A 14123-nucleotide genomic window follows, 5' to 3' on the forward strand; every position below is an offset into this window, starting at 1 on the left:
AGCCTAAAGCCTCAGAAAACCTCACAACTTCTTAACAGCAGTATGGAAGTATGCAGCTAAGAGTGCTTCACTTATCCTACCCTAACCTACTAATCATTACCTACTACATGAAGCCTCAGAACAGCAACCTAATTGCTGAAATCCTTTCTTTCCAGTTTCACTTCCTCTCCACAGGCTGAAGGTCACATGCTGTAATTTTAAGACCTACCTAACCGGCTCCATGAGATGATTGGCTTTGGATTCCCTGTGGCTACACACTCCAGTATGACAGTTTGATGAAGAGATGCCGTAATGTTTTGAGGACCAGCTATTATAGATGGCTTGTGAAAAGGCTTCAAGTCTGAGGCTTTGAAGGGGAGGAAAAAAAAATAATCAAAGAAAGTGATAACAATTAAACAAAACCTTAATTAAATAGGAAATAAAACATGACTTTTTTTAAGGATGCTTACAATTAAATTTACACCAAAGCCCTATTTCAGTAATTGTGGAAACTTACACTGGACATATTTTAGCCACAAGATACAAGCAAGCAAAATTATTATTTGGGCAAGTGATTCGGAGGACTGTTACAGCTCTTCAACACACGTAAGTGTTTTTGCTATAATGTAAAAAAGACTATAATGCCATTGAAAAAAATCTCACATGTACCTGGAATAACACTCAGCACTGCCTCAGTGCTTTTACGTCTATTGGCTATTGTTGTGGCAACACAGCGATAATTCCCAGCATCCGTCTGTTCAACACCATAGATCTGAAGAACTCCTGTAGGTAGAGCAGTTATCCTGTCACAGAAACAAAAAAAGAAACGTGGATAAACATTCAGCCAATGAACACCATCATGGAATTAATTACTTGATTTACAAACAACCTACACTGACTTGGGAACAGAAGGCTGGTGACTCAAAAACATTCTCTATATATGACTCATCTCCCCACATTTCTGAACTAGTGGCAAGATTCCCCCAGCACCACGATGAGAGCAGAGGAATTTACTTTCAACAAGCAGACCTTTCTCACCCTCAGAAGCAACAATCCTAACCTTCTTTAGCCAGCTACTACGTTCATACTATTCAGGTTGGCTGATTTTTGGCAGCAATTTCTGATATACTGGCATAACTGGTATACGGTTCCCAGAAACCCATCTATGCTTTCAATTTTTACGTTTCGCTTTTTGCCTTCCTTTGCATGCTAGGTATCTTAGACATGTTCAACAAAAGTTACATGTCGAGAAGGATGGGAGTAGGTTCAACAAATACAATCTGGACAGGGAAAGAACCTAGCAGGGAGCAGGCTGTACGCTTCAAGGTTATTAATTCAAGATAAGTCCCCCTGTGCAAAATTTCCCTAGCATGAAGTGTTTAAACTCAATTTTCTGTACATATAATTCTTTATTGGCCCTCTAAAGAAAAACAGGTTCAGCACCAATTCTTCTGTGAAAGCAAACCCTCTAGTTCAAACCACTCCCACAGCCCAAGTCCATCTATTCTGTATCCCTCAGCAAATGCCATTCCTGAAGAGGGCTTTCATACAAAATTCTCCAATGACAATTCATCGGTCAATGATTACTGTGTAGACAATAGCGAGTGATTCTGGTCTGCACTCATAACACCTGTTTAAAATTCATTAACAACATAACTATTACTAGCTATTTTAATAGTTGACATACAATACACATGGAACCTTTTTTATTTAATGGCATTGCAAGTATTCAGATTTTCTTCTTGTAGCAGGCTCAAAATTATCACAGGAAATAAATGACATGCTAAGATGCGTAACTATACATACCTGTCCATGACTAAAGGTAAAGTTGTTCGATTCACTTCCCATGTCACAGTAGCAGGAGGGTTTGCTGTTATTTTACAGGCAAATCGAGCTACTCCACCTTCTTGGACCTCAGTCGAAAGTGGCTGGACTTCAAATGCAGAAATCGCTAAAAGTAAGAGAACATTGAATTTAAAGGGCTAAAGAGAGGAAAAATTCCTCTCTAAACCAAACTCCAGATCATAGATCAACTTGCAAAAATACCCAGAAATACTTCTAATAGCAGTCTTTTCCACATGCAAAGAAAGATAGGTCTAATTACCCTGTCAGCTTTGCTCAATAGCATGGTTTCATCGGTTGAAGATTTACTTAAAATAACTTTGGTTTAACCTAATTTGGTACAAAAATGTTTCAATGACAATGAAGATGACACTCTCAAACAGAATTAAGCATAGAAATTGACTGGCATGCTGCTGGAAAGCACATCAATTATTAAACTACTGAAGTTCATGTCAGTTCAACTCTTTTGCGACTGACCACCCCACTATACATAAAAAAAAAAAAAAAATAAAAATCTGACTGCGCTAGAGAATTTCCAAAACAACATTTGGTCCCTGACAGTCATATTTTAGTCCTTTAATAATACTCACTGTAGTAAAAGCATTTATATAATTGTACAAGTTCATGTTTGATAAGAAAAAGAAATCAAAACCAAAGATCTCAAAATAAGTTTAATCATGTAAGAACACTTTCATCCCAACAGTCCGAGCAGTCACTGAGAGGATGTCTGATGCATAAAGCACCAATATAATTTCAAGCATTTACAACTTAAGGAGTTCACAAAACTGAGACAATTGAAGTGGCAGATCAATAAATACCTTCCAGATAACAGACACCTAAGAAATTGATCAGTAGTTGGATTTCTTTGCTCAGAAAATAAAAGCCAAAGGGAAAGGAATACAAGCCCCTCTAATTAATTGCTCCATTTACTGCTACTTACAACATAATTAACAGAAAGAACAACTCTTCAGAGGCAACTCTTTTTGGATAACTTGCAACTCAAATAATTCCACACACATTCCCACCCCCCATGACTGCGCAGGGAACAACCTCTGCATAAACTCAATGGTACTGATTTGTTTTTTAAAAAAATCAGATTTCAAATAAATTTCTACTCATGTATAAGTTATATAGAAACATAAATCTTGTATAAATTATATAGAAAACAGCTTTGTGAACAGACCTCTCCAAGACTGTGATTAACAAGACAACCGAACCACCTTGTACAGCAAAATCACCTGAAAGCAGTTGTGGCCACATGATGCAAACACCATGGCTGTTGGAAACTAGGTCTGGCACCTCAAATGTGATTCATATGCCCAGTACACAAGCAGAGATGCTGCTAGCATCCATTTTTACAACCAGTCCGGTGCTTTTGGCAGCGGGTCCCCACAGCCCCAGCACACTCTGCAGCCTGCTCCCTACCCACCTTCACTGCAGACAGAGCTAGCCTCTCTCACCAGCAGAATTTAACACAGTTCCCTACGTTCCACTTTTTGTTCTTTGTTTCATTTATGAGCAGTACCAGGTCCAAGATAAAACAAAAAAACCCCACAACTTGCATAAAAATGTTACAACACAAGTCTTACATTTAAAGCCTGTTGAGGGAAGACAGGAAAATAGTTCTCTCCTTAAACAGATTTTCTTTTGCTTGCTAAAGAATCATCAGAAGAAAAAAGAGACTTAATAGTTCTTTGCCTACCTACAGAAGTTCAGCTTCACAGAACAGACAGACTCAGTGCAAGTCAAATCACCTACACATACAGCAGGTTGTTCCTGAAACTCTGAAACTTTCTGGATTTGCTTTCTGATTAATTTCATGCAGTCCAACTCTCCCGTAGTTTTCCACCACAGAAGAGAGTGGTGAAAAAAAAGAGGAAAAAAAAAAAAGGCATCCAGGGTTGTCTTACTTCCTCCCATCCCTCCTTCTCCGTTCTAACTCCTTCCTACACAGAAAACGTGTTCACCTGGAGTCAGAATACTATTTCCCTAGTGCTGTTCCTAACAGATTTTCTAACAGAAAACGTAGTGCTTTGCATTCTTCATTTATTTACTGAAAGTACAATGTAGCAAACCAGGCAAGCCTCCTTAGCTTTAAAATAAAAGCTCTAGGAATGTAATGAAGGCATAGACAATAAGAACAACACAAATCAACGTAACTCGAGTTTCAGACCATCATGTAGCACGGCTGCACCACACAGCCAGCGGTATAAGAAAGGACCATTTTAACACGGCAGAAAGCCAGCCTTATCGAAGCAAAGCTCTTGCACGCCTTTTAGAAGTTTCATCTCCATAGAAACTATAAAAATCACACCCAGAATTTTCTTACATCAGCACTATTATTTAAAGGGACAGATTGAGACAACAGAAACACAATATTCAGTTTTCATTTATGTATATAAAAAGAATTATTTCCATGCATCCGGTACATTACAGCTGAAGATTAAAGACAGAAGTGATACTCTCAAGAACGACAAAAGAAACTGAGGAACATTAGTATTTCACAGAACACAAAATGCCATCATGATAGCAAGCAAGAACAGATTCAGCTATACTAGTTAGAAAATCCAATGCAAGTTGTTAATTGAAGCTGATATTTAAAGAATATTTTTTCCTCCTGAGCAGGAACAACGCATTTCCTCAGAAAATCAATCTTTAAAGACAGCAAAAGTCAGAACTCCAGAGAACTGCGCAAAATCTTCAGAAAAACTCATTAATGTCACTAAATGTGGTTTTAGAAACAAAAAATCCCCACTTATCTCTCATCTAAATTTATACACTGTTTATCAGTTTATCTCAGTACTTGCCCCTTCTGTATCTTGTTTCTTTACGCAAATCTCTGGTTTCTTCTTAATTCTGACTTTATTTGTTCCAGTAAAATCTGTTTTTACAAGTCTATTGCTGTCTCGTGAAACCTGACCTCTTTGTAACAGGCTTGTTTTCATGGCAAGCGTTGATACCAACTCAGAACCCCAAGAAAAAGTCATTAAAGCAGTGCTGTTAAGAGGCCAGAGCTCTATAAAATGGATAAGAAACAAAGTCTCGAGAGACATACGTTGTTCCTGAAAACAACCCTGCAAAATGCAATAAATGTAAGTGCCTTTTTATTTGAGTTTCCCCCTCTTCTCCAGTCTATTTAATCATTTTGTTCCCAGATTTATAGCCAAAAGAAAACAATTAATGTTGCTCCAAGAACCTGATGCTCCCACCCTTTTTAACTTGCAAGATACCAAATGCTGCTTACAGAAGAAGAAAACAATAGCTAGAAACTGTATTTACTTTTATAAACTCCTGCAATTTATGTGATGGGAACATGTGTTTGTATAGTTACTTTTGAGTATGAATATCTTTGATGGTATAAAACACAGTTTTGTCCAATAAAGTTACCTATGCAGAGAGAAATCAGAGTTCAGTTCTGGTATCCAGGCAAATATCCATAGACTCAAAATCCAAATGATTACTTGCTGTCATACACTGATTAAATATTAGAGAAACACTGCTGGTGTCTCCTTCACCACACACAGATTGAATACTATTCTGCCTGCATGAAAAAAATAATTTGTGTACCTAAACAGGTTTACATAGCCTTAACTATTAAGGTACTAAAAAGTAAACCGTAAGAAGCTCATCCCTCACACCTTTTTGTTCAAATACAGCAGCAGTCCTTCACTCACTTAAATTAAAAGAAAAAAAAAAGAGAGAGAGAAACAAACAAACAAGAAAGAAACACAACACACACCCACTCCATTCACTCCTGAAATGAAGTCCTGAAGCTTATTCAAACACAAGTCCAGGTGACTTTTTCCCTTAAATGCTGCACTTTCTACTCGCACCCTTTGTGGCATTAAGTGATTTTCTGAACGAGCTTTCTTAAGGAGCAAAAGAAATTCCAACAACCTACATGTTCATCATTGCTAAAGCTTGCTGGTTTCACCACAGCTGACACTAGCCCCAGACTGGACTGCAACTGTGTAATACAGAAACTGAAAGAATGGGAGATAAAGCCCCTCAACTGAAATTACTCTCTGAACTGAAACAGTAGCACAGAATTGGGTTTCATGTAACCAGAATGCAGCAAATAGCCAGAAACTCTCCAGCACATGACACCGACCACTTCAGTGTTTCTCAAGAGACAACGGCCACTCAGAAAGATGAACTGCTCAGGTGGAAAGAACAAAAGTGCATAATGCCATTTGCAGAACTTATGTGTTAATGCTACTGAGAATTACACAATAGCCCTAACCCTTCAAATGAAACCAAGAATCTTTTTCTTTCTTTTTTTTTTTTTAAATTCTCAGTTGAAGAGGTTTCATTTGAGAAAAATAAACTTGCATGTTAAAGAAAAGCTATGGCTTTTTCCAAAGAAATGCATTTCAGAACAGCACATGATAAATTTAATAATGAATTTTCTCCTTTTGATCTAGTTTTCGTGATGCTCTCTGTCTCTGAAGCAGGGTTTAAAAATTCAACAAGAGCTGGAGCTGCCGTCAAGTGATCTAATGGGTGGATGTTTGCTGATTTTCCCAGGAGATGCTAGTAAAAATTAAATAAAATATTTGGGAGCTCGTGTTCTACTTAGTAGACACAGTTCAGAGGTGAATGTCACACAAATGAAGCAATATGGGTAAAGTTTCTCATAACTGTAAGTGAAAAGGGATTACTGTGAAAGGGCATTCTGTATGTGCTACCACAAGCACAGTGTTATCTTACATTCAGCCTTAAAATTTTAACAAAGTGTTGTTTGACCTAGAATTATTATTTTTAAGATGTGAGGCATAAGAATGAGAGATTCCAGGAGAAAAGAGATCCTGACCAGTAAGAAAAGATTAAGACCTGGGACCTGATTAGCCCTGGGAAAGAAAACTGAAGAGAGAAGTGACAGTCTTACAAATATACAAAGAAGATATTAGAGAGGACAGGGAGCAATGACTCTCATTAATCAGTAAGAAGACAAAAAGCAGGAAGAGGCTTTAGCTCTAGAAGGGGAAGTTCAGGTGAGGTTGCTAAAGGGAAATGTATTAGCAAGGACCAGGCAAGTAAGGGAGGTGATACAACCGCCAGCAAGAGGGGAGCCTGGGCTGTCACCTACCTGTCCTGGGGCAGTGACACTGGTCCTGCCACTTTCCTCATACCAAATGCTACAGTAAAGATCCTTTCAGAAAGAAAATAATTTTGTCCTTCCGAAACATCCAGAATCTACTAATGCTTTTGTTCCCCCCGCCCCCAAGCAAAAAGACAATTCAGAGTAGATTTGTATGAAGAGGCTCTTCAGTTTTCCAGCCTTCCGCCTTCCCCTTCCACCTTCTCTTTCATTCTTCTTTGCTCTTCAGAGCTTTATCAATATGTTTTACATCGATAGGCCCTAAAATCTGTGGAGATAAGATAATGAAGCTAGTACATAAACAAAAGGGTATCTAACACAGGGGCAGTGCCAGCAGCACCCCTTGGTATTGTGTCAGTCAGACACCAATCCCCTGAGGAGTGCCACCCTCGGCCTTACCTGGGACCACTACTCCCGGACAATGGTCTGTACACTTACTATTCAACAGCTGATGCATTTCAATAGCTTGATCCGTATCCTTCCACACCTCCATTCTTTTCAAGCTAAGTGAGTCAATAAACTTATTTCACGGAAAAAAGTGACAAGATGATCAACAGGTACAGGAGGGAGTCTCTGATGCCTCAACAGCTCTTCAACCACCTTCGAAAGAGGAGGACAGCCCTACTGATTTTTAAAAACAAAACATCATCCTACTTTTTTGAATGATGTATTCATGATTTGAAAATAAGTTGAACTGAAGATAAGTGTTACAGCAACACAAACCTAAACGGTTCAGTCCAAAACAAACCTGACTATCTTTAATCCATATAGGCTGCAGTCTACAAGAGAGTATTGCTTTTTTAGAGGGACATGTGTGCAAAGAGAACAAATTCAAAGTACATGGGGAAATCCAAATCTTTCAAAGTAAAATATTATTGGCTTTTTTTTTAAATTATGAAGCAGGTTATAACCTGTTGTGCTTCAATTTAAAATTAATAATTTTAATTAAAAAAAAAATCATAAAGCCAATTTTGGCATACAACATACAATGATCATAGAATCATAGTATTACAGTATGGTTTGGGTTAGAAGGGACCTTGAAGATCATCTAGTGCCAACCCCCTACCCTGGGCAGGGACACCTCCCACTAGACCAGGCTGCTCCAAGCCCCATCCAGCCTGGCCTTGAACACCTCCAGGGATGGGGCAGCCACAGCTTCTCTGGGCAACCTGGGCCAGTGTCTCACCACCCTCACAGTGAAACATTTCTTCCTAATATCAAATCTAAATCTCCCCTCTTCCAGTTTGAGGCCATTACCCCTCATCCTATCACCGCACGCCCTTGTAAAAAGCCCCTCTCCAGTTCCCTTATAGGCATCCTTCAGATAATGTAAAGCTGCTGTAAGGTCTCCCCAGAGCCTTCTCTTCTCCAGGCTGAACAACCCCAACTCTCTCAGCCTGTCCTCACAGCAGAGGGGCTCCAGCCCTCTGATCATCTTCACGGCCCTCCTCTGGCCCCGCTCCAACAGGTCCATGTCCTTCTCATGTTGGTGGCCCCAGAGCTGCAGGCAGCACTGCAGGTGGGGTCTCCCCAGAGCAGAGGGGCAGAATCTCCTCCCTCGCCCTGCTGGCCACACTGCCAGGGATGCAGCCCAGGATGCTGTTGGCTTTCCGCACTGCGAGGGCACATTGCTGGCTCGTGTTGAGCTTCTCATCCATCAACACCCCCAAGTCCCTCTCCTTAGGGCTGCTCTCAATCCATTCTCCGCCTAGCCTGTATTTGTGCTTGGGATTCCCCTGACCCACGTGCAGGACCTTGCACTTGGCCTTGTTGAACTTCATGAGGTTTGCACACGATAGGTTTAGGGTTCCATACTTTAGTACGGAACCCTAGATACACAAGGAGAATCTCTCCAGATACCTGCAAAGTCTCATAAAACAGGATTTCTAGGACGCAGGTAGATGACAGCTCTTGAGGCATTTAAAAAGCCCTGTGTTTAGTAAGCTGCTAAGGAAGCAGTTTATACATCAATTCATGCAGAAGCACATAGTCTGTAAATGTCATCTCAGAGGACATGTATTTTACGCAAGGGGTTAGGAACTTGCTGCTTCTAGGTCATTCAAGGTCTGATTTAAATGGTAACTTATATTACAGACACGAGAAAAACATCTCCTTTGCATCACTATTTAAAGGCAATATAATATCCTCACAATTAAGTCACCAAATTACCGAGAATCTTCCAATTGACTCTGAACATCTTCAGTTACCACTAAATATGAATATAAAATAGCAGATATGCTCATATAAAGTATGAGCATCAGAGAACACTACATTCTAGCAGGGACTGCTTTAAGGTTCTTGATCTAACCTGTCCTTACAATGTCATGATGCACTCAAAAAGATTTCAGTAACCGTTACACTGCTAGAGCAAGGCAGAACATGTAGACCAGTATAATTTCCTTGTAGTCTCCTGTCTGAGTCTCTTTATTGTCTCTTTTTTCCTACTTAAATTGTGAATTTCTTGGCACATGGACTACAATTTTTCTACATTTGCTCAATTACAAGCAAATGCTGTCTTCTGCATGTATTCCATTCACAACAATCTTAAATCCATTAACAAGGAAGTTGGATTTTTCCTTCTTTCCTTCCTTCAGGTTCTCTCCCCCCCCAAGTTTCTCTTCATTAATGCATGTATTATGCAGCGGGATTACCATACTGAACATAGGCACTAGAGTTGATGAAAGAGATTACAATGCTCAGCTTTTCCTTACAGATTCCTGTTGACTTCATTTGGTCCAAATTATATCTGTTTTCAGCGAAACACCATGGACAATTCAGGTAACCACATCACTGGTACTGCCTGCTCTGCAAAAACTCAGAACCTGCAGTGTTGTGAGTCAGTGGGGACATCAGTAGGACCAAGACTGCAAGAGAAAATTTGCAAGGTGTCAGCCTGATTTTACCCAGCCAATAAATTTCCTCTGCTGAAAGAAAATAAAATTTAAAAAAATAGAAAAAGAGAAGAATAAAGTGAAAGAAGTATTATAACTATGTTGAAGTTAACTATGTTGAAGTCCCTGTTCGGATTACTGTAGTTAATTGGACCACTTACACAGAAAAAGTACTTACTCTGCAAGTAAGTGCAAGTCCATCCGAAATTTTAAGTCATTCTGGAAAGCAATCAGACAACAATCTACTGTTGTCACAGTGGAGGCATTGCTACAGCTGCAGCAGCAGGAGACAAGATCAAGAGGAAATTTAATTTTACTGATATACTGTGACCAGATGAAGACAGCAGCACCATACCAAAGAACATGTCTTCATATAATTATGAACTAAACATTTGAGGAACAAACCATCTGACATCCTCTTCATCGAGCTGGATGAAATCCAATGTAATTGGAAGAAAACCAAAGACAAAGTATTAAAAAAAACCAAAACACGCACATACACACAACAGAGGAAGAGACTACTTGTTGAATTTTGCATCTTGCAAAGCACACTCCTTTAATTGGTCCTTCTCTAACTCCGAGGATCAGACTTGATTTTATCTTACCTTGCTTTTCTTTGAAATGCAACAGTGTGTGTTAACTTGGGACCCAACCATTAGTCCTCCAGTCTTGACCACTCCAGGCATCAGAAAGATTTGCTTCTGAACTATGGACCTCTGGTAGCTTAGCTCATAAATGCAAGCATCTACAAAGACTTTCGATTCCTTCAGTTTCACTCATCGTACAGATATTTTCCTCCTCTTAATGGCTATTATTTAAGGTGAACAACTGAGTTTGAGACAGAACTGAGTTCCATCTGTAAGAGGAAGTGGTATCATCCAGAACACATTTGGCTCTTTCAGGCACAAAGGAGAATTGTCAGTTCATGGTGACTGTTTTTATAAAAGACTAAAGAAGAAGAGATTGTAATTCAAACAACATACTGGTAAATGGCATTCTTGTAAATTACCAGAGATTTGACTCTTCTGATAAATTGGAAGTGTGGCTTTTTCCCTAAAGCCAGCTGTTACTTTTAATTTCTGCCATTGGCTGCTGACATCACTGTCAAGATGTTAAGAACTCATAATGAAAATTCTGGATAACACTATATCAGGTGCTTAACTTTTTACACTAGGATTTTAAAATTGTAATTTTTTTTCTCTGTATTAATCCCTGGCAGTAAATGCTACCACACATTGACATACTAATGTGCTGAGATAGCTTAACAAAAAGCAACCGATAGCAATAACAACCAACCAATCGTCTTCTCCTCCCCAAAATCTAAAACCAGGGAGGGGACTGTGGTGTCCATACTCTCATCCTATGCCTCTCCTCAAATTCATTAATTCATAAATTAGGGCTCTCAAGATGGTTGTTCTTCTCGCTTGCATGCTCAGAAACACCTGTAGTATGAAAAGAAGGAGAATAACAACCAGCCCTGTTCCAACTACTCACACACCCTGCGCATGCTGCATCGCAGGGGTGAAGGGCAGAATATTGCCCATTATCCTTATCTAATACACAAGGAAGTCTCGTTTACAGGTTGAATCTCCAACATCAGTATCCAGAGATTTTAAAGTCCTTGAACTAACCTGAGCCCAACCACACTTCCAGTCCCAGAAAGGCGGCATGGACCTATAACTCCAGCTGCCTTTCTTAGTATTTCAAACAAGCTTTTCCAGACAATTTCACTTCCAAAGATAACATACATTATTAAAAGATTATTGAACCAGTTCATTACAATTTTTAAATCCGTACAGCTGTATATATTTATATAAAAAAATAAATAGTGTAACTGGTACAGTTAGAGAAACCACAGTCTTTTGGCCATCCCACTTCACCTCACTGATACCTTGGGTATAGCTTTGCTAGAATGGCACCTTGTACCCTCTAACCCCAAATTAAACTAAATCCTTGTAATGTGCAACAATGAGATTCCTGCTATTAATCCCTGGATTTTAATGAGGTACTAACACTAAACTGTTAGACATGACTTTAAAATCAGTATTCGCTTGAATTGCTGGAAACATGGTCATCCCTGTTTAAGGGTATTCATTTTACCTTTCTGTTTTGTTTTCCAGCTTCATATTTTAGCTTTAATTTCTTCCTCTCCTTTGTTCTATCAAGTTGGTTAGTTAAGAACTCACTCTTAGAAAGAAGACAGGATATAGACCTAAAATTACATTACAGAAATATGCTAGTTTGCCATTAGCGAGTATGGCATTTAATTTCCCAACATGAAAAATAAAATAATTTTCCTGGAAAACCTAGCGGTTGAACACCAAACATGACAAAAAAAAAAAGTACCTAAATCAGATATTACATAACAGAAAATAAGTATTTTAAGGCAGAAAGAAAAAAGAAAATATGAGAGAGACGGAAACAAGCAAACAGTAGCATTACATAAATAAAAGGACTCCTCAAACCACAGTATCCTGTCAGTTTAAAAGCCCTTATAGTCAGGTGTACATTTTTTACTACTAACATTGCTACAAAGCAAGGCTTGGCACCTAAGTTAGTATTTCTACATACAGAAATATTTCTGTACTTTTCAGATTCTTTGTTAATACCTTTCTCCAGAAACATCTGAGCATGCAGCTCAACAGCTAGCAGAGTATTTTCACAAGACAAAAAGCTCATGGATCTGCAGAACTACTGTGCTAGCAGGATGAAAATTCAACAGAAAAATCTAACTGTGCATCTAGCCCTAAATCTATACTGTCAATACCACAGAAAAATCAGGTTTTCCTCATGAGTAGTTTTGAAAAACGCCTCTATAATCACTCCAAGTGGCAGGGAAATGTCCTTAAAAGAAGGAAATAGTGTAAATAGTGGTCCCTCTTTTTAATAAACTCTCTCTACATTGTTCAGGAACATGTAGAACAAAATCCCACAGCCTGCTGTGTATACTGGAAATATCAGCAAGCAGGATAACATTTAGCCTATCACCATGCTATTTGTGAAACAGATTACACTGTGTATTTTAACAGATATTTCTTGAGTTAAACGTATTTCTAGGATAAACCTAAAACACCAATTTTCTCTTCCTAAAGTGAAAACAAAATTATAAAGAAATGTTCCTCTGTGACTTTAGCAATATTAAGAAATTCTTAGATCGTTATAGTATGAACACCATAGCAGCAAGTTTTGAAGACGATAGTTCAGAATTGTATTGAAAAAGGAGCCTAGTCTCAGGCAATTACCTTGGAGCATTACAATTAAATAATAGGGAGGTTAAATGAGACTGAAACTGCTGCATTGATTTGACATCATCAATAATTGATATGGGACACCTATTAATCTGTCTATCCCAAAGATTTTAGAATCTCCTAGCAGGCATTTTAACATTTTAAAGAAGGTGGACTGGAATTACAGCTTGTTCAGAATACAATCATATGCTACAGTGATCATTATTATTCTGATGCTTTGGAAAACCCTGCAGAGTGAGAAACTACAGAGCTGCATTTTTAGGAGTCACTAGAGCTTAGCACTAAAACTTGAGTTCCTCTTCCCTTTCTACCATTTTTTTTTCCTATGCCAAAGAATAGATTTTATCAAAATGAGATGACATTTTGGGAGGTACTGGCATAGCTTATTGGCATCCATGCACTTCATGTTCACAAATGCAGAGAGTTTGAGAGCAGGCGTTTAAGACTGCTGATACATATTTCTTCATTTTTTCCAACCTGTTGACCAGTAAGAGCCTCACCCTTGATTTCAATAGGCTTTGAGTCAGGGCCTTACCTTAGAGAGATAAGAGACCCTTTATTAAGAAAATACTGTGCCTCCTGCCTCCTCAGTTCTCTAGATGGTGTATGTATTACTCCAGAACTCTGACATGTATTGCTTTGTTGGGATCAGAAGGAGGGAAGAAGGAAGGCTGGAAGGCAAGGGAGTTGTTCTGGTTTCTTTTACTACTTGTTACAAAGATCTTTTTTTTTCTTAAATAAATAAATGCAAAATATGCCAATACTCAACTAAAAACACAAACCTAAACAATAAACAAAAGTAAAAAGGTAATATTGCAAAAAACTAACAAGATTAGAAACCCCATTTTACAGTGTGAAAGACATTTAAGCACAAAGAATGAGCTGGGTTTGGCCATGAAATTTCACATTCCCTATAGACAACACTGATCCTTCACACCATGTGCTCCCCACGTTTCAGTTCACAGAATAGTATTGGCAGGTTGTAGGCAAGGAACAAATCTTTCTGAGGCATTAGTCTGCGAGACCCTTTCAAAAATCACATTTTGAGTTTTGGAGGGACCA

The 14123-nt window shown here is 38.7% G+C and overlaps 1 protein-coding gene across 1 annotated transcript in view; it reads right to left on the reverse strand.

Annotated features, from left to right (window-relative positions):
• PRTG (protogenin) overlaps window positions 1–14123 on the reverse strand; it is a 93301-nt gene that overhangs the window by 54824 nt on the left and 24354 nt on the right. The window contains 3 exon segments of the mRNA XM_074601380.1: window positions 209–346; window positions 649–782; window positions 1786–1930. Of these exon segments, the coding sequence (XP_074457481.1) occupies window positions 209–346; window positions 649–782; window positions 1786–1930 (417 nt within the window).

Source organism: Larus michahellis, chromosome 9, assembly GCF_964199755.1.
Source record: "Larus michahellis chromosome 9, bLarMic1.1, whole genome shotgun sequence".
Lineage (NCBI taxonomy): Eukaryota > Metazoa > Chordata > Aves > Charadriiformes > Laridae > Larus > Larus michahellis.